Source organism: Poecilia reticulata, chromosome 8 (assembly GCF_904066995.2).
Source record: "Poecilia reticulata chromosome 8, P_reticulata-male-v2, whole genome shotgun sequence".
Classification (NCBI taxonomy): domain Eukaryota; kingdom Metazoa; phylum Chordata; class Actinopteri; order Cyprinodontiformes; family Poeciliidae; genus Poecilia; species Poecilia reticulata.
Window position 1 is genome coordinate 20,714,750 of NC_088837.1, and position 27,152 is coordinate 20,741,901.

The following is a 27,152-nucleotide window of genomic DNA, read 5'->3' on the forward strand; positions in this document are numbered from 1 at the left end:
AATTTCATCAGATTCTGAATCATTTGTATCTCATCTGTTGGTTTTGTGCTGTGAGCAACACAGCTCAATGGTCAACCTTCACCTGTTTTAGCCAAAGCTTGAATCAGAGGACTGATGGTGGTACATAGCAAAGCTGAAGAAAACAATGACAAAGTCAAAGGTCGTTTTCAGATTTTTATTCAGATTGACTTTGAACTTGTCAGTTTGATTGGCATTTAAGCTCATAAAAGTTGCTTATATTGCCTTATCAACTCATGCAACATCCCAACACAGTGCCAAGACAAACAGATTTGGGATAAAGATGAAGGCAAAGAAGTACAGGAAGTGGAAAAAAAAACTCAAACGAACCCTTTTTGTGTTCCCTTTAACCCGCGGTGATTATATTTTGGCAGTGGTAAAGGTTGTCATGCCAGGGCAGACATGGTGAGGATAAATAGAGATGTTCTAAATTTGTCTGGCTGGCAGTCACAATGTGGCTGCTGCAGGATATGTTAAGACAGCTTTTAAAACGACCTGGGTGAAAATTATCATTATAATCTTCACAAATGAGATTTTATCCTTCCATAGTTTTCAGTCTATCCAGAAATCCAAGAATGGTGCAGTATTACCATTTAAACCACATGTTTTGCTGCAACAAGACAAAAAAAGAGCATAAAATGAAAAAATGGTTAGAAACACTTAATTGAAAAGGGAAAAAAACAGCAAAACATGCAAATGGATCAACTCAGTCAGTCACTGGGTTTTCTCCTAAATATTTTGAAACATTAACATCGTAGCTCTGAGTTGAATAAATAATCTGCTCTCATTGAGGCGCTCTACATATCCTGGTTTTGTTTAACAGAGTCTGCCTGCGGACACACGCTGCAAGCACTAATCAATATTCCACAGATCTATATCTATCCATCAGAACAGATATGGATTCATTCCAGGAGAATGTTGCAAGTACATACATCATCATATGTACTTGACTGATGCCCTGAACGTATCGCAGATTGCTTGATGAGATGACCTGCTGTAATGTAGCGCGATTGGACACAAGGGAGGGAAGCAAACGGGGAAAAGAGATCCGAGTCGTGTTTCGCTCCGCACTGCCTCCGTCGAGGTCACTCTTCCCAGGAGATGCTGGCTGTCGAGCGCCGCTGCAGAGTTTTACAGGCTTTCTGTCTCATCCTGCCGAACCCCCAGAGGCACCTCTGATCTAGTTTATGTCGTTCTACTGCAGCATGCTTTTTATAGGACCGGCTTGAACGTACCAGCTTAGAGAGCCTGGCCTCTGGGGAGTAGACCCAAATCAGCCAATCTGCACCCAGCCTGTTAACCAAGACGGTCCTCTGCCAACACACACGCACAGAGTGCTTGGAAACATGCACTGTCAACGGTGACTCATGACCCCAAAACAGCACTGCCACGGAGCCCTGGCTGCTCAACCTTTTCCCCAATATTAAACTTGACACGTGTGTAAATAATAAAATAATTTTAGGAGTTTCTCATTTGCGGTGTTCTTTTAAAAGTTTGCACAACCCTTGTAAAAAGACTGGTTTTATGTTTTGAACAGTAGGTCATTATAAATCCTTTAAAACCTATTTTTTCCACATTTTAGTGGGACTTATGTCTTGGACAGTTCAACTGAAAAATGCAAGCAAATCTGTTAGGGGTTAATTAAACATTGAAAAAATTGCAGTAACCTAGTTGCATGGATGTGCAGACTTTTAAACTAATACTTTGTTGCAGAACATTTTACTTAAAACGACATTTTAAAGTTAACTCCTGACATCAGCTGCTGTGAATCTGATTAACCTAAAAGAAAGTTCAGATGCATCCTGCAGCTAAAATCACAGACTGCAGGCAGTCAAAATGTTCTTACTGTACAAAAGGGTGCAAAACCTCCACAGTATGACTGATACACAACGACGCAGTCAAGAGTCATTACTAATGGAAAAAGAAATATGGGACAACTCAAAAGCTGGGCATTTCTCCAGCACAGATAAAAATAAATATAATATATAACAATTGTGTCTTAAAGAGCTGCATTCGTTTCCAACAAGTTCCACATGAAATCCTCATTAGCTTTAAATAAACCGAAGCGAGCCATTTGGACGGCATCTTCCCCTTGCCATTGCTTTTATGCAGACCAAAGCTCCTCATGAATCCCAGCGAGATGCTGCTGCCTGGAGGCTTTCACCTGCGGCGCTGCTAAAAGGCCACAGCTGCAGGCCGCCTTGTGAGAGCCTGCTGTAACTGGTACGGAGTCAAAAACATTTCTGCCGGTGGTGCCGGGAAGGGTCGAGAGATTGGGAACAAGGGATTAAGAGATGTAGAGGAGGGAGGGCACGGAGGGATAAAGCATAGCTGGAGTAATCCCACACGCTGCGTCCCAGTGTTGCCGTAGCTGAGGAAGTCACATATGTTACGTAACTCAGGCAGAGCGGGGCGGTTTTAAGGCTGGAAAATTACTAGAGTCACTGAATGTTTATGTCATCCGGCACTGGAGACGTCATCACCAGCACACATCGGTGTGTGCGTGTGTGTATGCTTCCTGTAAAACACAAATGCATCTGTCAACTTTATTATTTCACATAAATGTGCATAAAAGGCTGCTCTCATTTTATATCATTTACGTCAGTTTACAGGAATAGATCAAATGAGGGGAAAACAACCGTGAACGGTGTCGGCTGCAATTACATCAATTTAGAATCAGTCCTACTGTGTGACATTTCATAGGAAAGACTGCATTGACAGTTCAGTTTAGAAACATAACAGTTACAGACATAAGCTTGAAAAATACTACAGCAATCTCTTATTTGTTCATTGTTGTTCAACTCTGTCTGCTTTATGGCTGCTAGTCTTTCGACCCAATACTGCTCCTGGGTAACTCCGAGGTAAACAGCTGTAATTCTAATTCTTGGTCGCGTCAACACTTGGTGTCTACTATCACTTCTCGGGCACCACAGGGGCAGGAAGCAGGTGCTACGCAGGTGTTTTAGCTGCAAGATGCCCCAGGTCTCTACAGCTCTCCAGGAGAGAGGCGGAAGTGTCGGATGAGGCCTTGTATGGATGTGCGCCGACACTGGAGAGGGGAAAATGAAGAAAGATAAGAACAGATGTGTCAGGGCGTAGGGGAAAATAACATGATTGCAGTTACGGCGTGACGCAAAGAAGATGAGGGTAATGTCACTGTCAAGGAATGAAGGATGGAAGTGGATGTAAACAGGATAGAGGAAGCAGAGGATCAAGTGTGATGGAAATGAGGGGAATACGAGGGAGACGGATAGTGTGTGACAACCGGGAGAGACGGGAGAGCTGGAGGTTGCACGATGAGATTAAAGCGCATGTCTGGTGTCACAAACGCGGCTGAAATCCATTGCTGATTACTTTGTTTGGCTGAGTGGGGCAGGGGCGAGTGTCCAGCGCGCTGCTCAAAAAGCCGCTGCTTTGGCAACACACCGCCTAACTGTGATGACGCACCGAATGGGACAGAAGAAAACAAACACGAGCCTCCGTGTGGAGCCATTTTACACAAAACAGAGCCAGGATAGCCCCCTTCCTACAATGCAGTGTGGTGCCATAAACAGCAGCGCATGTCAGTGGCTCGTGTCATTGCCAAGGTTGACTTCTTCCACAGAGGACACTTTCAATAACGCTCTTGTTTCACTTGCCAACTCCACTCACCTTAACTGCTTTTGCTTTCTGAAATTAGATGCTATTAATTCTGCATGCCTTGACAACATCACGTCAAGTAGTAACAGCTGTGAACAGCCATTCTTTTTCAAAAGCACAAAACATGTCTGTAACGTTAGAACACCACTCTGACCTAATCTTATTAAACAAAATAGCTGCTTCCTGCATGCTGACAGAGTTCTGTTAAATATTTGACCCTTTGTAGAAACCAGAAAGTTTGTTAAACCGAGGTATGACTGAACATTTCCAAAGACTGATGTTTGTAAGTCTGGAAATCAAGATTTAAGTAGCTGGCGCCATTCCAAGGTATTTTAAAGCTTTCTGTGGTGATCGCAGTCTGTCTGTAGTTCAGCACCGTAAAGAGCAACTTCTTCTGGCAAAAACTGTAATTTGTAACACTGAAATTCTACCACAAATTAAATTGTGTTGCAATTTCAGCTTTGCTTCTGACCAGCAGTGTCACACTGATAGCACATGTGATAGCATTACTAGTCCTCCTAACAGGAGTGCCAACATATTTTGTCAATCTTTGTTTAAGTCTTAAGAGTAAAACTGCAGGACAGTAAAAAAATTCTGACAACACAGTTTGTCAAAAAGTGTCAATCTGCAGATAGTTTCTTGAAAAAAAACAACAACACATGTTTGGCATTATACATGTATGGTATGTGTCTCATACTACACATGTGGTGACTGGAAATCAAAATAAATAAAATACTGCTATACAATCCGTTTGCAATTGCAGTCAAATTCTCACCTTCATTTAGCTCAGGCACAGACAAAGAGCAGCTCATCTCGCTCTCTCACTATTCCTTATGTTTGAAACTGTAGTTATTTTTGTACTTTTTCAGCATTTTTGCATGTTTCATGCCACATCGTTTTATGCTCACATTGGGAACATTTTGGAGCCACTTAACTCATCTCAATTAATAAACAGATATACTGAGCTAACAATGGAAACGTGTATGAAACAGGGATGCTTATTTGTAAACAGGTTAATTGACCAATTGCCATGAAAAATATTGGTATAAAGAAGTCAGAAAAAGAGCAACAGATGCAGCTGGCGTTCAAATGCTATTGTTTAAGTTAGCTTGTAACCAGTTTTAAGTTTGAGAACCACATGCAAAAATGTTTAATATAAACGCTAAATAAAGAGCTGCAGTCCTGTTAATGTAAACCATGAGTTTAATTCTCATTACCAAGTGTGTTCGTTCGACCAGAAAGATTTAAACGACTGCTCTGCTCCGCTGACTGCAGTGTGTTACCGGGTGCTAAAAGTTGCCGGTTCATCATTCATCAGTGAACTCTGCTAATGAAGTCACAAAGGGCCCAGTGTGTCCTCAGCCAGCATGAGGTGTCAACGCTGTCAACGTATTTTTCCCCATTAGATTAATATGCAGGTGTGCTGAATGTGATTAATAATACAGCATCAGCCACTTTGACTATTCATTTATTCATGGCTGCCCTTTTTGTTTCTGTTTGCTTACAGATCAGACGCAGGAGGCCCACACCTGCCACGCTCTTCAGAGTAGCCGACCAATCTCCAGAGGACGACCAGTCCACTCATCAGGTAAAGGTGAAGTCTCAACCTTATTTTTACTCTTTAAGTGTTTGTGGATTATCCTCTATCCTCCATGTTTTTTTTTCCTCCCATGTCAGTGAGGTGATGTAATCCTTTTGCAATCTAACCGTACTTAATTATGCTGTTTGTTCATCATCAGAAACCAAAGTTGAGTTGTTATTATCTGTTCAAGGAGGAGACAAATGTGGTTAAATATGATTTATATACTGTTTATTTAAAAAAGAAGAGAAACAAACGAAGTCAGAATTGTGAAGAAGCATTTAGAATAGCACTGAAAAAACTGGGAATTTGAAAAACTCTGTAGTAAATTTTGAATTGGGCAGCATGGCAGTCACGAGCCTGCATCAGCTGATTGTATGGGAGTCTGCGGGTCAAGGGAGTGATGTAGTGATGATGTACGATTCGTGTGGTCAGCCAGCCATACAATTTAAATAAGACTGAGTAATAATTTTCAATAAAATGAGTAAGAAGGTAAAATATTTACTTGGCCAAGAACAGAATCAGTGCGCTAAGTTTGTTTTCCATTAAAAAGAACAATAGGGGAGATTTTCTTGATAGATTTCATGGGATCTGCTGACATAGATGATGCATGACACCTCCAGTCGTCCCCCGCTTTATTTTTGAAAACATTAACGCTGTGCAGGATATCAACATCTGTCATTTATCAATCGCCGGAAAGAGGCATTGGTCTTCTTCTTCCATTTCTGAGTATCCGACTGAACATATCCTTGCAACCGAAATGTTTCTACAATGTTTCTTTGTCCAATTTTACAGTCTGTTATGTTGGTTTTATCTTATCTGGGAGCAAAAAAGACACTTAAAGTCAGTTTATTTTGCCCTTATCCATCCAATGCATAATTATGGGTTTTCTGGTGCACAGATTGCTGGCCCACCAAGAGTTGATGTGGCAATCATTCAGCATTCATCTTGCAGATATGCCTGAACCACTACAGCCAGACTTCCTGGTTTTGTTCTATGGTTGGTTGCTGTTGCTGTCATCCATGGATGCATTTGTTGGTAACTGTGCTGTGACGAAAGCCGAAAAAAGTCTGGCAGCGACACTTCATTTGAAAAACCTTGAGTTGATTCAAGTCTCGTTTGTAAATGGTCCAGAAATCACATGTAAAGAGAGGGCTAGAAAATGTCTGAGTGCCAAACAAAGACACATCTTGGTCTTTAGAGAGATGTTCCCCATTTGTTGCCTCCCAGCCACCTCAAATTCAACTATTAATCATTTATAAAATACACTGACAGAACCACATCTCCTAAAAGCAGAGATTACACTTTCTTCCCTATGATTATATGACAAATTACAACAGGACTGAGAAGATACAGCCTCAGTTCAGTCTGAGCCCCAGTGGGAATTGTGACAGTATATTTTGCTTTGGCAATACAGAGATTAGTAGTGTAGCTACAGCGATGTGATGTGTTTATTTGCAGAGAAATTTTCACTTATTGGTGTAGATTTGAATCTCTCACCAGGTTAAAAGGGTATTTAATAACTGCAGGTGAAGAACCAAATTTAACCTGGTTTTAGTAATCAAACATATTATGTCAACAAAAATAACTTTTTTTTAGCTATGCATAATGTAAATACACCCTCCCCCCTAATAGCCGGTGTTGGCTTAAAGGATGTTTTTGGAGAAAGTGAAGGAGAAAATCTGTCTTAATCTTCTTATCCCTTTCTTTACAGTGGGTCGTGGGGGAGAACGGCGTGCTTAAACCAAAACGCGTGAATCAAAATGTGTATCAGCCTCCATCGCTCAAAGGTTTGTACGAAACGGCGTCAATTCTGCAGGTGGTGGTTGAGTGAACCGTGATTTATCCTTATGTTTATATCCTTTTCTGTTTTACCTTGCTTCGCTGCAGGTTTTGTCCTCCTTGCGTTTGTGTTACCTTCTATAACAATAATATTATGCATGAGCAGATGCTGGGAATGCATTGAAATAATGCCTTCCTGGTTTATTTCCAGGCACACGCCTTTGTGATTTGCATGATTCTGAAAGACTCTGCGTTAGAAACACACTGGAAGACAGAGTTTGGGTGTTTATGAGAGGCAGAGAGATACTAGAGAAACAGATTAGAGTGTGACAGCTGCGAGACACTGAGTGTAAGTCTAGGAAAGTCAGGATCATCCAGGATTACAGTCAGTTTTTTATGCAGCTGTGGCACAACCACACTAACATTAAACCGTGCATGATTCCATTTTGTCTTAGCTGCATGTAAGGAAAATAAGCATTTTGCCGCGTTGTCTTCTCCACATGGGACTTTAGCGCATATGTTCCAGTGTGTGTCGAGTGATGATATAGAGTCAGGAAGCCTCGATCCTGCACCAGAAATCTGCCCTTCGTCAGCACAGTGAGGGACACACAAAGCAAACTCAGGAAGATTTTTCGTTGCGTAACCTTTCTTAGTAAAAAAGAAGAAGGAAAAGTGACCTTCCTCAATGCTGTGCTCTGCATTTGAGGGTGTGAAAGAATGCTGGGAAGAGAAGCCAAGGTGACCTAAAGGAAGAGTGAGAAGTAGGCGAGATAATATCATAGGAGATGAGAGAGCGCAGAAATGGAGAATGTTCTGCTAGAGCAAGGGAAGATTTGGAAAAGAGCTAGAAGTGGCAGAAAAAAGAAAAAAAGCTTTGTTATTAAAAAAGGAAAATAAAAAATCAGTGTGGAGTCTTGTTTCTTGGCTATCTGTCTGCCTCTCTGTGCATGTGCTTCCCGCCTGCCTGGCCTGTACTCAGAATCCACTGTGAGGCTAAAAACTGTTGAAGCGTGGTAAAACCAAAACAACATATCCCTCTGTCCCCTTGTCCGTGTCCATGTGTTCGTGTGGCCATCTCCCTGTGTGTCTGTGTCCGTGTGTAGCTGTGCAGAAGATGGCTGAAGCCCAAATGCAGAAACTAGGTGTCTATCCTTTGGAAGACCCTTGTGAAGGGGACGAGCATGAGGACCACTGGGAGGGAGAGGAGGGAGACGAGGCATCTCCCACCAAAGCTGCTGGTGAGAGGGAGACTCTTTGTCGACCGCCTGCAGAACGCAACCACACTGTGACAATGTCAACTCCTAAAGGAGAAAATATACCTTGAGATTCTTTATGCTGCTGGCATTGGAATATATAAGTAAATCATTTTGCTTCGGATTAAACTGATTTTCTGTTATGTTTTGAGAAGTGTGAACTAAAACTGAATATTAGAATGGAATCAAAAGACACTTAAAGTGATATTTTAAGGCTGTGTCCACTTATGCAGCCAGGCTTTTGTAGTATTTTAATTAATTTATTTTTTTTACATTTGTCCTCCACCAAAATAAAATGGTTTGTGCAGACCATTTTATCTCCAATGTTTCTATATACGTAAGTCGGTTTATCAGGTTTGAAGTTATATTTTTACTTGAGCACATTAAACCCTTGAATCTGTTTGCCTTGTGAAATGTAAAATTATATAGCTACTGGAAAATTCCCTTTTGCCATTTTCAGTAATAGTTTTTCAAACACTGACTCACTTTATGTCTTTATTTTTTGTTAGCTAGCCTCCAGAATGTTTTTTTTTTTTTTTGGCTACTTAACATAGTCCTGCAGCTCTATTCTTTCAACACATTTTGATTAGGTTGTCATGGCACCGAATGTGACTCATATTGTTGTAAAATGCAGGAGATGGAAAACAAATGAAAAACGTTTATTTAGAGCTAAGAATAAGATATTATTTAGTAATGAACAAAGTTAACATACGGTTTCATACCAACTATTCTAGGATTTAACCTCAAATTATAAGACCAGGTAGCTATGGCCGACACCTGAACCAAACCAAAGTATGAACTGGTTTGTGGTACCAGAAAGGGTTAATCTTCAGAACAGGTCATGATCAGTCATCCTATTCAAAATTTTCTAAACTGACACGAAATAACACAATATACTCAAGCCTTTTGTAGCTTTTTATAGATTTGCTTTGTTTTAGAATGTAATATTCTATCTTTGTAATCTCTGTTACGTCACAGGGGAACAGTGGCTTTTTGTTCTGAATTATTGCTCTGTCCAGATGACAGACTGTCTCTGTAAATCCCTTTGTGTTGTAAAAGCCTGTTCAGATGGAAAAAAAAACATTTACTGATTGGGATCTTTTTAACATTACATATTACTTTATATTTTCCTAAAGAAATAAAAAAACAAAACAATTTATGTTAGTTAATTTTAAAACCAAGACATCACCTTTAAACACAGATTCAAGGAACGGTTTCTGTTGCTATCTTAATAGTAAATTTATCCTGAAAAGTTAGAAAGGGTATTATTTTGACGTTTAAAAGTCACAGCCTTCACAATGTTTGATCATGAGTTTGGTATCTCAAATCTCTCAAGAAGGTTAACTTTTCTCACTTACTATAAAGTAAACCTTGTTTTTAACTTTGCTTCCAAGGTTATCTTTCCTTGAAGGTTAACCAGTTTTACCAAGAGTACTTATAAGAGACAGATCTTTACACTGACGCACACAAACAAGCCCTATTTCCTTTTCCATTTAAACATTCACACATCACCTTGTTCCAAAACACTTTGTGAGTACAGAGCATTCACGTTTGAGAACACTAAGAAACCAAAACATGCAGATTAATCTCAAAGTCTGTACAGCTGGCACAAGCAAAGAGGCAGGAAGTTTAAGGTTGGGAATATAGACTTCTAAGGGTCACAGGACTTGAGGTGTTCTGTGAAATACACAAAGACGTTTCCAGGAAGGAGATTTCCTTGTCCTGAAAGAGTGACATAACTCCAGTAACCAATGGGAGTCCATGGGAATCAAAAACCCAGATACTGCATTAAACCTACCTAAAGCAGCTGAGATAAGCAATGATGGCCTGTATTGAGGGTTTAATGCTATGCTGAGTCAGATGCGGCCTGATAAGTTTTATACTGCAAAGTATAAACAGCAGCAACCAAGAGGCAGCAGCTTGAAATGGGGTCAAATGACAGTTTGTCATAAATCAGGACATTCAAGCTTCTTGCTAACTCCAGAGGTTAAGAAGTCGTGTTTTATGTTGTCTATTGATTAATATCTAGACTCACTGGCAATTTTATTAGCTACATCTTTCTGGTACTGAAATATAATGGACCTTAGTTCCTGGTGGCATAGATTCAACAAGATGTCCATATTGACATGACTGCATCATGCAGTCACTGCTCTTGACCCACTATTTTCCAAAGGCGCTCTACTGGATTGAGATCTGGTGACTGCGGAGGCCACAGGAGTACAGTAAACTAATTCTCTATGTTCTGGAAGTCAATTTGTGCTGCTTTGAGTTCTGTACCTTGGTGCATTGGCCTGCTGGAAGTGCCCATCACTGAATGGTCACCAATAATACATAGAGAGTCTCAGGGGCTAAAGTGTGCCAAGAAAATACCCCCCATATCATTACAAAGCAGCAGCCTGAACCCTTCATTCAAGGCATGATGCATCAGTGCTTCAATGTTCTTTTTATGTCAGATTCTAACACCACCCTCTAAATGCCACATATGAACTCAAAATCCATTGGAACAAGCACAATATTTCCAATCTGCTAATGGCCGGTTTTTGTTGAACCTGTTTCGATCGTAGCCTCTGTTCCCTGTTCTCAGTTGTCAGGAGCAGCACCGTCTACTTCAAGGTTTGACATGTTGCGCTTTAATCAATAATTTTCCAGTGAGTTATCATTTGAGCTACTTTTGCCTGTCTATTATCTTGAATCAGTCTACCAACTCTCCTCTAACCTTCCCCATCAATGAGGCATTTTCATCTAAGAACTGCTGCTCACTGGATATGTTCTCTTTTCGGGCCTATGTGTAACCAAGAAAAATGATGGTGCCTGAATATTCCTGTAAATCAACAGTTTCCGAAATACCCACCCAATTCCATCTGGTAGCAACAACTATTTGCAGTCATTTAAATTCCTTTCCTTCACCATTCTGATTCAGAGTTTGAAGTTGTCTTCACTGTGTTGTTGTGAATAGATTTACTTTTGGACAGGTCTATTTAATGAAGGTGCTAGTGAATGTGTGTGAATGTGTCAGTGAGACAATCTGAGATTTGTGAGGGCAGTCAGTTAGTTGTGTGGGTAATCTGTAGGGACAAACGACAAGATCTAGGAAGAAGGTCAGTGTTTCCAAAATCTCTTTGTAAAATGAAGTTCTTTCACTGTTTTTCCAACCTAATTTAAAGAAAAACACAAGTTGTGTCTATTAGTATGAAGAACATCTGTTTTCGTTGCAGGACTGTTTGAGCAAAGTTACCTGATTTTTGACGTAAATAATCTTTTTTTAAAATCCCTGCCTAGACTGAGTGTCTTAAAATCACTTGCTAAAGAACAGGGTTATGTAGTGTTGGCCGTCTAAAAGTTAAATCCACTTTTAGTGAATGATGGCTTTCATCTGGAAAGTGAAACCTGTTGAGTTCTTTGACGTATATTTCTTTCTGTAGAAATGAGACTCTTATTTATCATCACCAATTGGCTTCTATTGAGCCAGATCTTTAAGGACTAGCTATGGATCTAAATCTTTGATAGATAGATAGATAGATAGATAGATAGATAGATAGATAGATAGATAGATAGATAGATAGATAGATAGATAGATAGATAGATAGATAGATAGATAGATAGATAGATAGATAGATAGATAGATAGATAGATAGATAGATAGATAGATAGATAGATAGATAGATAGATAGATAGATAGATAGATAGATAGATAGATAGATAGATAGATAGATAGATAGATAGATAGATAGATAGATAGATAGATAGATAGATAGATAGATAGATAGATAGATAGATAGATAGATAGATAGATAGATAGATAGATAGATAGATAGATAGATAGATAGATAGATAGATAGATAGATTAGATAGATAGATATATATATAGATAGATAGATAGATAGATAGATAGATAGATAGATAGATATATAGATAGATAGATAGATAGATAGATAGATAGATAGATAGATATAGATAGATAGATAGATAGATAGATAGATAGATAGATAGATAGATAGATAGATAGATAGATAGATAGATAGATAGATAGATAGATAGATAGATAGATAGATAGATAGATAGATAGATAGATAGATAGATAGATAGATAGATAGATAGATAGATAGATAGATAGATAGATAGATAGGTAGGTAGGTAGGTAGGTAGGTAGGTAGGTAGGTAGGTAGGTAGGTAGGTAGGTAGGTAGGTAGGTCGCAACATGAAACGGGGGTAGAGGAGAGGGTAAAGGAGCATTCATGTACCAGATAAAAAGTATAACCTATCTTTGACTTGCACAATGAACAAGTGTTTTATGGGAGGTTAGTTCCTGCATGTGTTGAGGTGTTACCCCCTGCATGATACTGAAAATAAGGAGACTAGGTTCAAATTGGTGTTAAAAGCTCTGTACTTTATCCTGCCTCAAAACCTTGGATGGATTTCTGTGTTTTGGTTGTTTGGTGAGGCATCAGAAAGAATGACTTGCCTATAGAGCCATTCTTCTATGAACCGCCGTTGGTTGCCTTGAAACTGGGTTAAAACAAAATGTAGAAAATTGGACTATTTATTAAAGCTTTTACAGATATTGTGTGCAATAAAGAAACAAAACAGCTGATTGCAAGCAGTTCTGCCAAGTCACAAACATAAAACACCAACAAACACTTGATAGTTTGTAATTAATTGCTTTACCTGAAATAACCCATGGTACACATATAGCTTCTGGCGCACGACGGATAAAAATAAAAGGAAAAAAAAAAGTTCTGTTGCTCTGTTTCATTTTGGTTTTGTCTCTTCAGATCATCAAGACACGGCAACTACTGAGCGGTTTTCCAGCGTGAAAGAGACAACCAAGGAGAAAGAAGCACCACAGGAGGAAGATGAAGAGGAGGAGGATGTAGAAAAGGAGGACAAGATTGAGAACAGTCGGGGGTGTAACTGAGGGGAGAGTGGAGGACATATTTTAGAGAGACGATTTGGTGAAATGGTTTATAATCTGAAGAACTTGTAGAAATGAAGAAGTGGTTAAATTTGTGGAGGCTCACTTGTTGGTGAGATGTGAGAATGATAGAAAATTCCATGTGTGCGTGAATAAGTAAAGCTTTTGTACTATTCACCCTCTAAAGGGTCTGCTGGATTCAAAGTGAACAATCTTATGAGCAGGCGAGGAATGATCTACTGACAGAGCATTGCGCTGACGCCACTTTGGCCCTACTGGCCCGTTTTAATAATGAGCGCGAATGGGCCAAGGTCAGTGTGACCAAACGCTCTGCAAGTGGAAGTCCTCCCTTCACTGTTAATGCTTCAGCTCAGAACTAAACATTATTTTAAAGAGGCTAAAAGGTTGAACAGATAATACAGATTCTTGGGTATAATTTAAGACTCAAAGTAGCTCTTTTATGACCATCTGTGAAAGCACTTGGAGATCTTTAAACATGACATGTGTTCTGCTTCATTTCGAAATCAAGGCTTGCATTGTTCGAATCAGCCCTTAGAGTGTGCTGCCATCTTGTGGTGAACAAAAGCTTGACGAGGTTATGAAGTCCAACCTGCAGCTACCTTTTTCTCTAATTTACTTATAATCAATGATGTATTGATTTTGTCTCTTACAGTTAACTTTAGACCTTTGATTGCTTTGCCTGTAATTATGTCTATATGAAATATTTCAAGGTTATACCATGTTCCCATGAAAGACAAGCAGATTGCTTTTATTATTTTTGAGCTAGATTCTTTATTTTTAATTAAACCAAATCATTCTCAAAAATCTAAAGCATGCTTTTATCTAAAAGGTATCGGTTCAATGAGTGTATGTTTTCTTCATTTCTTTCACTTTGTAGGATTTGGCATTTAAACTTAAAAGGGCAATTCTACCTCTAATTAAAAAAACTTTTAAAAGAAACATCTACTGCCTCCATATTTTAGTTAAAGTTAAATTTCTTATTGTTTATTGGAATAAAATTAAGGTCTCATACAGGTTTTTGTATATTAACTCTTTTATAATGTTATATTTTGGATTGCTCCCACATAATTTTATGCTGTAAGAGCTATTTTTCTAGTCTGAAGTGGAGTTTATGAGCTCAGCTGCCTGTTTTTAAGCATGTGACATGCAGCACCAGGTGCCTAAAACTAGGCATTGTGCTTTTTTTTTTTTGCTTTTTTTTTTTTTTTTGTAAATCAATCAAATGAGCTCTGTACACAAATGTTATTATGGTATTTTACCGTAGATAAAACCATATTTTATTAAACTAAATGTGAAATAAATAAAGTCACAATCAGTCTAATTCAAATTCTTTTTAACCGGTGGTAGTAATGCATGGGAACATTTCCAAATGTACCACAGGGTGATCGCATTGTGCTGTTTGTTCCATCTGGGCTGCTGTTTGTACATAAAACTGAATCTTTTTTTGTTTTGTTTTAACCTCTACCCAAACTGACTGGATGAGCAGTAGGTTGTGTGTGCAGTCATATCTTCGCTTTCTGTGACCCTCCTACTTTTCTTGGCCCAACTTTAAAGAAAAGACAGAAGTAAAAACTTGTAAGAATATATTTTTGCTTATTTTCTCCTCATTTCTCTTTTGTTTTCCACTCTTGTTTCATAATGTGATGTGGTTGTCTTAAAGTGAGCAACTCTATGGTATCAAAATAAAGATGTTTTTTTTTTTCTCATACTTTACTTCGGTCTGTGTTTGGTGTGTGTTTCTTTTGTATCACTCATCTATCACCTTGTTATCTATGCATGAGAAAAATATTGTTTATTTTTTGTTTGTTTTTTTTATCCCAAGAGATAAAACAATTAAAATTTGATAGACCTCTACATCTTTTTAAAATGTAATACAGTATTAAGAGGAACAATCACACAAACTCAAGTTATTATCACTACCTCTGAAAAATACGGGAAAATTTCATTTTCCTCTTGCGAAATCTTGGGACAAATTATGTTCTCTAACGAAACCACTTAAAATATGTAAACAGAATGGACGCTCATATTACAAGAAAATACCGAGATATCTATATTTAATCTTTCACATTACAAGAACCCACTTGCATGTCCCAAGAGAAATTTAAGAATATGTTGCTTCTGATTTCTATGAGTAAGATTAATTTATTTGTTATTGGTAAAACATTCAACAAATTATTTTTAATCAGGGGTGAAATAAGCCGGTAAATTTCGGTACCACCAAAAGATTCTGCGCTGGTACTTACCAGGAAGAGGGGAGAACGGCTGTCTGCTGTAAAGGCCCCATTCAGAACCAGTCACGACTGCACTATGGGTCAGAATTCGCTAGCAATACGCACGTCAACTTCCAAAACATGATGGTTGCTAAGGGGATTGGTGCATTTGATTTAATGAACTGGGACATTTTACGCGAGTGGTGTACAGACATTAAAATACGCCGCTCGCCTTGAGATAAAAATAACAATAAATCTATCATCATCAACACAGCTTCATATACAAACCGTAAAAACACAATGGAACAGTTTTTAATTCAAACGAAATCAAAAGTTGACAATGCAGAGGACAATTAATTCCTTGGTCAAAAGAAAAATACGGGAAAACGGAGATGAAAAGTTCAAAATCAGAACGCAAAATGCAGAAGATTTGGAGCAAGCTGAAGCCGAGGGTGAGTAGAGCGACCAATCAGGACACTCCATTTGAGTACACTACCACATAATGTGCTAATGCTAATCAGAGTAGACTACCATATGTGGAAGGCTATCTATCTATCTGTGGTACCTATCATGTGACCAGAAAAACCAATACTGACTTTGAGAGTTTGATTGAACTGCAGAAAGCTAATATCGATGATTCATACGGCAAGAATTCAAAACTACTTTCACCCCTATTTATAAAAAATGTACTTCTTGTCAAAACAACTAAAACCGCCTGTGCAGTCAGCGTGTTGAAATCTGAGTCTTTGATATTTGTCACTTGACTCACCATTTGCCGGAGAAGTGTAGTGACGCATCTTGGTGCAACAGTTCATCTTTGGTAACTCCGGAAGACTCGCTAGCCGATGATGTTGTGCTAAATCAAGTGAGTTTACCGCTTTAAATTTCCCACATGAGCCTTTTCTAAAGGTATGTTTAAGTTAACAGTGTCTATTATATCTGTGATAGTATTTGCTATAGTTGCCTCATGGAAATATATTATGATTATTTTACATTTGAAGTTGTTACCTGGTAAAACTTGTTCGGAAAAAGGTTTGTGAAGCTAACAGGGGGAAAGCTAGCGCCAGTGAGTGTCAGTAAGATAAATATACATTGTTTTGTGCATGTTTAATTAATTTACTCTGGGTTTAGCTCGATAACCTGGCAATTTCCCTTATTTGTTTCGCACTAGTAGCCAGTTTGCTAACACACACAGTTGGTTATTTGTTTTTAGCTTCGAGTAACGACTCGTCAGTCATGGGATTTCACACCAAATATAACCCGAACTTCTTGTGATGTAAACAGTTTTCGCTGTAGTTGGAGAGTCCTGGGCTTATTTATCAATCCCAGGGCAAAGGGTCTTTAGAAATGGCTGCAGAGATAATTAGAAAGCACTCGGGTCTGAATGTTTGTCGGTTCATTGGCCTAACAAGCAGGCTGTTATGCTGCTACAACTCTACAAATACCTGATGTCACAGAGTAACCATTCTTATTTAAAAAAAAATGATTCAGCACAATGACATCCTTCCCGTGAGTGATTTGAAATCACAAGCTGTCTGTCATGAACACTGAAGCGCATAAATAAATTGGCTTAATCGCAATGCAAGTTCAGCTAAAACAATTTATGAGGCCAGTTGGAGACCAAAGTAATATTTAATGGTTCAGTGAATATTTTATGTTAAGTAGACCATGTTTAACTCAACCAAAAAACAATGGTCGAAATGAAACAATTTCGTTGCAAATTAAATGATGGCGTAGATGTTTTTAGTAGCAGTTGTGTGCATGTTTCAGGTTAAATTTATCATAAGCAACAGATGAGCCAAAGAAGAGGAAGTCTGGTAGTGTGTAAACAGAGGACGCATTTGTGGGAAGCATGATCAGGTGGATGGCAAAAGCACAATGAAAGCAATTGTTAACTTCATAAGCCAAAGTAATTGGTCCCATCTTTTAATATCACTTCTCCTGGTTGTATGAAAAAAAAAGCATAATACCTAGAAGACTTCTTCACTTGGTAATTTATTTACCACTTATTCTTGGAAGTCATCAATTAGGCTCAAAATTATTGAACATTTTGAAGTCCTGCCAGACTTAAGATTTAAAATGATCTTTCAGTTTGACCAAACACTTTCCTCTGACTGCAATTAAAGTCATGGTTTAGGACAGAACCAGCCACAGTCCTGACTTAAATTTCACAACGTGTGGAACTAAAGGTTAATGTAGTTCCAAGCTCAAACATTGCGAGTGCAAAAACATTAATTGTCAGAAATGCAAGTGGGGATTTACAAACATTAGAATGACAACAAACACTTTTTTTTATTGATTATTGGAAACGGCATAAATCATTTTAGACAAAACTTGCGGAAACTCATGGAGTGTAAATCTAGGGTGATGGAGAGTCGGCTGCATTCATCGAAACCATTTGTTTAATTTATATCCATCTCCTTTACGACTACTAGGGCGTGGACACATAGCTACGTTGTTTTCAAGCCTCACAACATGTTTCTTAAAGCACCCAGCTGTTTACCTGTTAGTCCAGCTCTGGGTATCTTCTTTCCTGCCTTTGTTTAGCTTCCCTTGCGGCTTCGGACAGTAATGTATAATCCTTCGCTCATGCTTGTCAGTATGATTCACATCTAACGCATCAGTAAAAAAAAAAAAAAAAGCATTATGAAGAAACAAAAAACATATACAAGTTGCTCTGGACTCTACAGGTGTTTCACACCAGCCTTGTTTAGTCCGTTTTAATGGAATTCTAGTTTGCCTAGCGTTTCCCCACCCTAGTCCTCAAGGCTCACTGCCCTGCATGTTTTGGGTATTTCCTTGTTTCAGTCCAGCTGATTCAATCAATGACTGATTAACAGGCGTTTGCTGAATTAAGCACATTAAAGCAGGGAAGCCAAACATGTAGGACAGTGTGCCTTGACGACCAGGGTTGGGAAACACTGGCCTAGAAAGTTTGTTTGTTTGGGGTTGTGTAAATGCACAATCGAACTGTGATACGTACAGAAAAGTTAACTCTGGTCTGACTAAAAGACTAGATTGCTTTGATTGAAATTAACATATGAAAATGCCAGAGACAGTTCCAAAAGCAGGAAGTGGACTATAGCGCAGGGCATTCTGGGTAAATGCATCCAAAATGAACGCTTGGATCTAGCGCTGGTCGGGGAAGAGGCTTGTGGTTTTTACCCAAAGACACAAACAACACCTAAAGTCAGACGCCATTCCATTTGTTTACTTTTCGTGAATAAGGAAGTTTTGCTCAGTGTCTTCTTCAGAGGTTTTTGTGTCGTTTCCTTCAGTGATTTCTGGTGCAGCGCCACCACAGGCGAACGAGTGAACGGGTTGCTCAAAGGGTTTGGTTCGTTTCTTAGTGTGAACGCAAACTGCAGCAGCTAAAAACGTAACAATTGTACATTTGGTGCCCAAATCGAGTCTACCGGACTATCAGTTGTGGAAACACCTGAAGTCACAGGACCACCCAAACTGAGAAAAAACAGTGTGGCTTATAGTCTGGAAAATACGGTACTTTGATGTGACTATTTTTATTAATTTATTTTTCCCATTATTTTGCAGAGGAGAAAAATCACTTCGGGAAAAGAGATGCAGGACGAGGGCAGCCTCCCTGCCATTGGCTCCCTGAACGCCTCCTACTCCACGTCGCTGACCCTCCCTTCCTCGTACCTCCTGCTTCCACCGGTGGCGCGCAAAGCTGTCTCTGATGTCCGGCGCACCTTCTGTCTCTTTGTGACCTTTGACCTCCTCTTCATCACACTTCTGTGGATTATAGAGCTAAATGTAAATGCGTGTTTATTCATAGGCATGTTTTAAGATACAAAACTCTCTCAAATCAATTGTTCAGTAACCGCTTGGTCACCTCTGTCCTTCAGGTTCCCGGTCCGATTTTGGATAATCTAGCAGATCAGGTCATCAGATATAAATTCAAGTCTTCCTTCTTTGACATAGTCGTAAGTGCCCAATACTTATTGCTTTGGTGTGACTCTAAAATTTGTGATCTTGACTTTTTTTGGGGACCTTGGATGTATATTTCCTCCAGTTGAAAGCGTTTGCAAAGTTTAGCACTTGGTGACATCATTTGCTTCCCCTCCTCTTCTTCTTCTTCACGTCAGCTCCTTGCCGTGTTTCGTTTCCTCTGTCTACAAATTGGCTATGCAGCGTTTCTGTTGAAACACTGGTGGGTTGTCGCGGTAAGTCAGCTCAGACACAGCAAAGCACAAAGTTATTCAAATTCAAGTGAAAGTCTCCCAACTTATCTGCTGGACATGAATAAGAGCTCAGTTATTTCCTGCAGATTTCAACTCTGGTGACCAGCGTCTTCCTCGTGGTGAAGGTCATTGTGTCTGAAGTGAGTGCCTTCCTGTTGCTGCACGTTCACAGTTCGGTTTGAGCTGCACACGCTCGTCAGCTGAAACCTTTTCAGCTTTTTCACTTCTGCTTTTTGAAATTCTCAGCTTATGTTCGCATAGGCTTCATCGAGCCAACATCCTTATCTACTCCATCAATCTAAAGCACCAAGCCCTTTTCCCAAATAGATGAAGCATAATAAACCTCTCATCTTGAGCTGTAAGGACTTGCCTACATATGCATAATAAAAGTGAAACTATACCCCTCTTTCTTTCTTTCTTTCTTTCTTTCTTTCTTTCTGTCTTTCTTTCTTTCTTTCTTTCTTTCTTTGTTTCTTTATTTCTTTCTTTGTTTCTTTCTTTCTTTGTTTCTTTCTTTCTTTGTTTCTTTCTTTCTTTCTTTCTTTCTTCTCATTGTGCTCAGCAGCTCTTGTCGAAAAACGCCTTTGGTTATGTTTTACCCATCACCTCGTTTGTGGTGGCGTGGTTGGAAACCTGGTTCCTTGACTTCAAGGTTCTCACTCAGGAAGCCGAAAATGACCGAGGTGAGAGAAAAGAGACGAGTGCAAACGCACCTCAACAGAAATTTAGGTCCTCTTTAACTGATTTCCTCCTCTGACTTCAGCTTACGTAGCGGCAGCGAACGCTGACAGAGGTCCTATGCTCTACCCCCGCCCTTTTTCTGACGGACAGTTCTACTCTCCACCAGAATCCATTGCAGGTGATGGTCTTATAATATTCGCCATTCATCTTCTGTGTATTTGTGTCTCTTTCCTAATTTCTGCAAGCAGTCTTTTCTTTTTTACTGATCTTTTTATCTGAAGATTCAGAGGAGTTTCTGGATGAGGACGGTCTCAGGAGCAGACCGGCCACCTCACAGGTACCTGCATCAGCGCCTGCTGACTGTTTTTTAATATAATGATCCTCCTCCTCTCGTTAATTTCTCCATGTCTGGATCTGACTGCAGGAGAAGGAGTACATCAAGCAGGGTCAAGATGCCATGACTGTGATGGAAAATATCCTCGCCCAGGAGGAGCACTGGAAGCTTGAGAAAACCAGCGTAAGGACTTCTCTCCGGTTCTTCCCTCAAGCCGTTATTTCTGGAAATCAATTCAATCTTTTATGAACGTACTGGTCAATTAATCCAAATAAAACATATATTAAAAAAAAATTATTATTTTTTCAATATCAGAATCATTTATGAGAGATTTTCATTCACCTCATTGTTAGTGGTATCGGGTAATGTAGTAAAGCTTGATGGAGCCAGTTTACTAGCTTTTCAAACCGAAAGAGAAACCCACTTCCTGTCTTGCAGCATTTTCTGGAAGTGATGAGTTGACATTATTTAAAGCTCAGATTTGTTTTCCCCATTCTGAATTTGAAATGTTCTTCACAGTCTCTTAAATATGGGAAAAGTGAAATTTAATTTGTATTGAAAAGTGATTTTTTTTTTTACATTCTCTAAAAGGTCAAATTTTAATTTATTCATAAAATGGTTTTATTAAACTATCATTTTTAGTTAGATCACTTTCCTTTGGTTTGTCACAGCAAAACTTAATTTCATGTTAACCGTTTCACACTAATTTTGCCTAGTTTTGTCCATTTTCTCGTTTAACAAACAAGCTGCAATTTGTTATACTTTGACTTGAGTAAATCTTAAAAGTTTTTATTTAATGTATATATTTATGTATCTTCGTCTCATGGATTTTGAAATAGAACTAGTCTAACTTTTTCCAGATACTCCAACAGTAGTGAAATGACTCTTTCCCACTCTGCCAAACCATAAACCAATGCAAGTGTGGTGTCATTTTAAAATCCATGTAAAAAAATAAAAAATAGAAAAAAGATAGAGCCAGGTTGATGTTTTGTACTCGAATGAGAAGAATGTCACCAAAAAAAAAAGATAAAATATAGAATTGTTTGGATTCAAGTAAAATCTGATGCTGACAGGATTTTGTGTTTTGACAGGAGACGGGAGACAGTGTCTACAGTCTGGAAACTATCAGCTACGGAAAGATTTTTATTCTGAAGGTACTGAAAACAGGAAACATTGTGCTTCATTGTCATGCAAAAAAAAAAACAACAACCACCAATCACATCTGACCTTGTCTTGTGTTTTTGCTCTTGAAAGGAGCTATGCAAGTTAAGACTTTTTGTCCCCGACTTTTTTATATTGCTGAATCGCTATTTACAAATCATTCAAGCATAAACATCAGATTATATTATTTCTTTTTGTGATTTCTACAGTGATATCTTAAAGCTAATGTCAGATAAAAGTGCTAATTGTTCAGATGAGTTAACAGTAGATCAGACATCTTACTATTGCTGCCTTTTGTGAATTCACCAAAAATCCAATAAAATGGAATTAAAAAGATTTCTTATTGTATAATTGGAAGGGACTCCTTAGTTAATGCATCTACATCAGATATGACATGAAATAAAATGGCTATACATCGTTTGTGGTAATGGTTGGAATGAGTTAAGGGGAACCTTTAGTACCACGAGTTGTTTCACTTCTGCTTCTACATCAAAATGTAAACTATTGTTCGTCTTTGTTTCTTATGTTTTGAAAGATTTCCTTCTAGTTTACACGTCCTTCATAAAACGAATAGGCCAGTTGTGATTCATTTTTGTTTCGTATTTGAAGAGTTTATTTTTGGGATCTAAAATAAGGTGATATCTTAAATGCAAAGGTGAAAGGGGTTGGTGGAGATTTCCCTCGCTTATTGGGAAAGATTATAAATCGGGCTGTAACAGTTAATCGAATTATTCGAGTTCCTTGATTACTAAAATCCCTCGACGATTTATTAAAGTATATTTTAGTATTTAATCCACTGAGTTCCAACCGGATAAGTGTTTTTGTTCCCCAGCGCTCTCACTTCCCTCAATGAGCTGCTGGTGAATGCTAAGTGCTATTAGCATAACATTGGGTTGCCAAATGGTTTTTTTTTTTGTTTTGTTTTGTTTTGACCCAGCATTAAGTCTGGTTTGGTCATAAAATAATCTCCTGAAGCATGGTGTAGTTTGGTCTTCTTTTTGGTTTTTCTCTGCATTTTTTTAATCTTCTACTTTATTCCTCAGATTTTGTGTCTTATTTCGTTCGCTCAGGCCTTCATGCAGTGTCCCGCAGAGTTCGTCTATCAGGAGACAATATTGCAACCAGAGAAAGTACCTGAGTGGACCAGAACAGTTACTTCCTGCAAGGTGATGCACCTCTTTGTCAGCTCAAACATTTTCCATTGAGACGCTTTGCGAAACTAAAACTTAATACTGTGCTGTACTTTTGGCCTCAGATCCTCCAGAGAATTGACGACAACACTATGGTGACACATGACATTGCTGGTAGCGTAGGGGGAGGCATCGTGGCTTCCAGGTACATCAGCACAGCGAAGATCTGGCTTCCTTAGATCTTACTTTTTTCCTTCTGAAAGGATTTGTTTGTGACTTTGTTTCAAATTTCTTGTCTGAAACAAAGTAAGTTGATTTTATTCATTTCTGTTGTTTTTTTTTTTTTATCCCTTTAAGGGACTATGTCACTGTTAGACGAATCGAACGCAGACAGAACTCTTACTTCAGTACTGGCGTATCAACCAACCACGATGCCAGACCGCCAACTGATCGCTATGTCAGGTCAGTTCATGCCTTCACCTGGACTTCTGTCATCACTGAAGTAAACCAGAACTTGTTTTCAATGAGTAATTGTTTTAAAGTGATCCAGTTGAACATGTTGACCTAAATACGATGCCATTTTCCTATAAACTAAAACATTGCTGTTTGTGAAAACTCATAATTACTTTAGAAATATACATCTTTTGTTATATTTTTCACTCATGGAGGTCGCCATTTTTTCACTGATGGGTTGATGACGTCATTAGGTCCTTTCTGTACTGGAATCTGCAGAGTAAGCACAGGAAGGCTAACTTTACCTGAATTGTTGTTTATTGTATTGCGTTTGACTGGTGTAATTTTAGATAAATACACCAGCCTGTTGGCTGTAATTTAAAAAGGAAAAAAAAAAAAGTCAGGCGAATCTGGATAATTTCTCCTATGGCCAACTCTGTCCTCTTCCTGCGTTTGGTCCTCCTCATCATCGTCTCTTGTGATTTCAATTAAAATTTCAACTTAAAAAGGCTTAACGTTACTTATCACCGTTTTGGCTGGAGGAGCCAGGCAGTTGGACCAATTTGACGTCATTTACCCAGAATGCATTGCAGAGTGAACAACATGGCGACATTTGTGTGACAATATTTTATTAAAATTTACAAAAACGAAATAACCTGCATTATTATTACTGTGTTGTTTTTACATCTAAGATATATATTTTCTAAATAAAGTCTATTTTTATAACTAATCATGGGTCCCTTTAAGGGGTAGGATTATACAAGTGTTCACTTCCTCCTGCTCCTTTTCAAACAAAAAAGTAGTGGTAAACAAATAATCTTGTTCTTGGTTATATATGCACATATTTTTTCTGACCTACTAATAAAACCTTGTTTGAAATGAATAAATCAAAATCAATTTGTAACTTTTTTTTTTACTTCCTGGTTGCTTTTTATTGGTTGTTGTAGGGGAGAAAATCGCCCTGGAGGATTTGTGGTTCTGAAGTGCATCAGTAACCCGGCTGTCTGCACATTAATCTGGATCCTCAACACAGATTTTAAGGTGAACACAGAAATCTTTGTCTTTTTTTTTTTTTTTGTGCATTTAAATAGGGTTGCAGTCCTTCAGTAGAACCAACTCCCTCTTCTTCATCACTTGATCTTGCTTCTTTCTCCAAAACTGCAGACTTGTCGCTCACATCTTTGCTGGAACTGCTCATAACTTCCACTGTTTGCATACTTAATTGTTTACGCTTTGATTTTCCCTCATTACGTTGGAGCCAGTTACTACTGATGAAAAATGCGACACTCACAATGCCATGGAATGTATAGTAGTCTGTGAAAAATACTTATTAAAGTCTTTTGTGTACACAGAAAGAGAGCGCAGCAGTCAATCTTTTCAAATCAGTTGGTTGTAAGTTGTTTTATTGTGTCAGTGGCACTTTAAGGACTTCCTCATAAAGCCTGAAGAATTACTGCTCATTTTAAGGTTTATAAGGAAGTTTGGCAACATGTAGGTAAATTTCAAGGCAGAAATCTTTGACAGAACAGTCTTTGTAAATATGTTCAGTCAAACATCTAACCTTCAGTTGTTCCTTTTTCAGGGCCACCTGCCCCGCTATCTCATCCACCAGGCCCTACCTACCGGCATGTTTGACTATGTGGGCCAGTTACGGGAACGCATCGCTGACGTTAATCCCTACCTTCGCCAACAGCTTGTTCCAACTACTGGACTCCTGTTTTAAACCTGAGGAGTGGCAGCGTCGTCCTGTGGAGCTCCTGAGCTGAAGGGATGCGCGGCCAGCTGCCATGACTGAACTGACTTTACCTCTAAGCATAGGAGGCCATATTTCAGATCAAACAGAGTAATTTGGACGGAACAAATGATTATCCTCAAACTATTTTTTGACTGTTACTCTGACTCCCACTAGGACATGGGATTTGTTCTGAGTTGAGGTGGGGCTTTCATGATTAGAGAATCTGTGAGAACTGCTGTCACAGAACAGAAGCAGCTCAAAACCTATTGTTGTTTTTTAATTTGCTGCGTGTTTTTTTTTTTTTTCTGCACCTTCTTTATATCTTCCTGCCCACATGTAACAGCCATATTCTTATTATTTTAAAAATTACTGTGATAGATGGAAGAGGATGCGCTACTTCCTGCTCACCGCTAGGGGGCGACATGACCGATGTAGATTGGTAAAAGGCTCAGTTTTCTGCAGTATAACAGTAAAATCTGTTGTTCCAGGGTTTTTAACCAGTTTTCTGTGATTTCCACAGTGATATCTTAAAGCTAATTTCAGATCAAAGCGACGTTTGTTCAGGCGATCTAAAAGTAGATCAGACATCTTACTACCGCTGTCTTTTGTGCCAATCACCTCATGTGGCCTTGTTGGGGGCAGAACAATGAGCTGGAGTAAACATGATTTACAAGTAAATTGAAGTTACAATTTACTTCGTCATGCGTGTGAGAAATGGATCAAACTTTTAATTTCTTTACATAATGAAGCAAAACTCAGCTTGTGGCACCATGCTCCTCAAAAATCATCATGGTTCAAAGGTAATTGTCCTGAAATGTGGGTAAAACGCTGTGCTTTTTTTTTTTTTTACAGAAACTTCAGTTATTTTTCCTAAAGGAACACATTTGTGGATTTGACTTTGAGGAATTTTGTTTTTGGAAGCTGCAGTTAATATGGGTGAAAAAAGAGCTGTGCAAGACGTCTGAAATAATTGGATAATAAAATTACTCAGATGTATTTGTTCTGACTTTTAAAGCTTCCAACAGAAGGAATTTCAAGTGAAGAAAAAAATGTAAACAATTGTGCCTTCATTGCAGTAACATAATATACTGGGCTTATTGCTTTTTGTTTGTTCAAACCTGTATATTTTCTGCTCCAATGACGGTCTGTTGATGCACGAAAAGCCTGCTCGGAGCGCTTATGTTTACTTATTTCAATATTAGTTTGCAGATCACTTTGTAATTCATTTTAATATCAAACATGTTAATTCAAACCCATCACTACTGACCAATTGTTTTTACTGAATAAAAACATCTACACCTATCTTGAGATTTCTCTTTTTTCACGAATACATTGAGACCAATGTTTTGTTTTTCTTTCTACTTTTAGTAACAAAACAGCACAAATGTTTGATAAATTTCAGGTCATAAACAGCTTTCATAAAGCGTTGTTTTTCCAGTTACGGATGATTTTTCATTAATTTCTTTGCCAACAAAGCTCTTGGTTGTGAGATTTTTTTTGGTGTAGTTTTTCATGCTTAACTCTGTTACTTTGCAGAGGTTTGATGGTGATAAAGTTAGTGAAATGTAATAACAGAAAATATTTAAAGGGCTTTGGGTTTTTGCACTTCTGGTTCCACCACATTTTTTTATGGTTATTCCACCGCTCTGATTTTATTTTCTCTTGGTGTCTTTCAGAATATTATGGGGGGGTTTTCAGTGTTTTGTTGTTTAAATCAACATGTTGAAAATCCCAGTGATTAAATTTTATAACGTCCAGTTCTATCAAACATATCCCTCTAACCACCATACAAGGGCATTTGGAAGAGAAACTGGCCCGCAGCATCACATATTAGGTTTAGAGTGAGAATCATGTGCTCTTCCAGTTTGTTTCACACGAGGCATACCGTGCTACCAAAATATGTTACCATTATCTGAGCTTCCAGATAACTTTGTGCATTGCTCTGCCATTTCCACAAAGCTCCTCCTTAAAGCCGTGCTCCTTCAGAATAGCGGGAGCAGCAATTAGCAAACACCTGGTGGAACCGCACATCTGCTGAGCTT

At 38.6% G+C, this 27,152-nt stretch overlaps 2 protein-coding genes and 1 long non-coding RNA gene across 12 annotated transcripts in view; 2 read left to right on the plus strand and 1 right to left on the minus strand.

Annotated features, from left to right (window-relative positions):
* ppp1r1b (protein phosphatase 1, regulatory (inhibitor) subunit 1B) overlaps positions 1 to 14,917 on the plus strand; it is a 39,413-nt gene extending 24,496 nt beyond the window's left edge. For 4 of the 7 annotated variants that reach the window (XM_081610190.1, XM_081610189.1, XM_081610191.1 and 1 more), the window contains 4 exons: positions 5,165 to 5,251; positions 6,951 to 7,026; positions 8,122 to 8,256; positions 13,044 to 14,917. In XM_081610190.1, the coding sequence (XP_081466316.1) occupies positions 5,165 to 5,251; positions 6,951 to 7,026; positions 8,122 to 8,256; positions 13,044 to 13,186 (441 nt within the window). In that variant the 3' untranslated portion in view covers positions 13,187 to 14,917. The remainder of the gene's footprint in view (positions 1 to 5,164; positions 5,252 to 6,950; positions 7,027 to 8,121; positions 8,257 to 13,043) is intronic. The other 3 variants (XM_081610193.1, XM_081610194.1, XM_081610195.1) reach the window with 3 other exon arrangements.
* LOC103469425 (uncharacterized) lies at positions 2,551 to 15,548 on the minus strand. The gene is made up of 2 exons (XR_534342.3): positions 15,448 to 15,548; positions 2,551 to 3,067 (listed from the first exon to the last, which is right to left on the minus strand). It is a non-coding gene; the product is annotated as an uncharacterized LOC103469425 (long non-coding RNA).
* A 123-nt stretch (positions 15,549 to 15,671) lies between these two features.
* On the plus strand, positions 15,672 to 26,412 carry stard3 (StAR related lipid transfer domain containing 3). 4 transcript variants are annotated; one of them, XM_008417088.3, is made up of 15 exons: positions 15,672 to 15,866; positions 18,967 to 19,188; positions 19,281 to 19,358; positions 19,521 to 19,598; positions 19,703 to 19,756; positions 20,179 to 20,299; positions 20,380 to 20,475; positions 20,579 to 20,634; positions 20,722 to 20,814; positions 21,723 to 21,785; positions 22,863 to 22,958; positions 23,048 to 23,127; positions 23,280 to 23,384; positions 24,323 to 24,416; positions 24,958 to 26,412. In XM_008417088.3, exons 1-15 carry the CDS (start codon positions 15,807 to 15,809, stop codon positions 25,096 to 25,098), a joined length of 1,437 nt encoding a protein of 478 aa, XP_008415310.1. In that variant the 5' UTR covers positions 15,672 to 15,806; the 3' UTR covers positions 25,099 to 26,412. The 4 variants fall into 4 exon arrangements, with proteins under 4 accessions (XP_008415310.1, XP_008415311.1, XP_008415313.1 ...); XM_008417089.3 differs by having other exon boundaries at positions 15,680 to 15,866; positions 20,182 to 20,299; XM_008417091.3 differs by lacking the exon at positions 15,672 to 15,866 and adding an exon at positions 15,893 to 16,323.
* Positions 26,413 to 27,152: the final 740 nt, after the last annotated feature.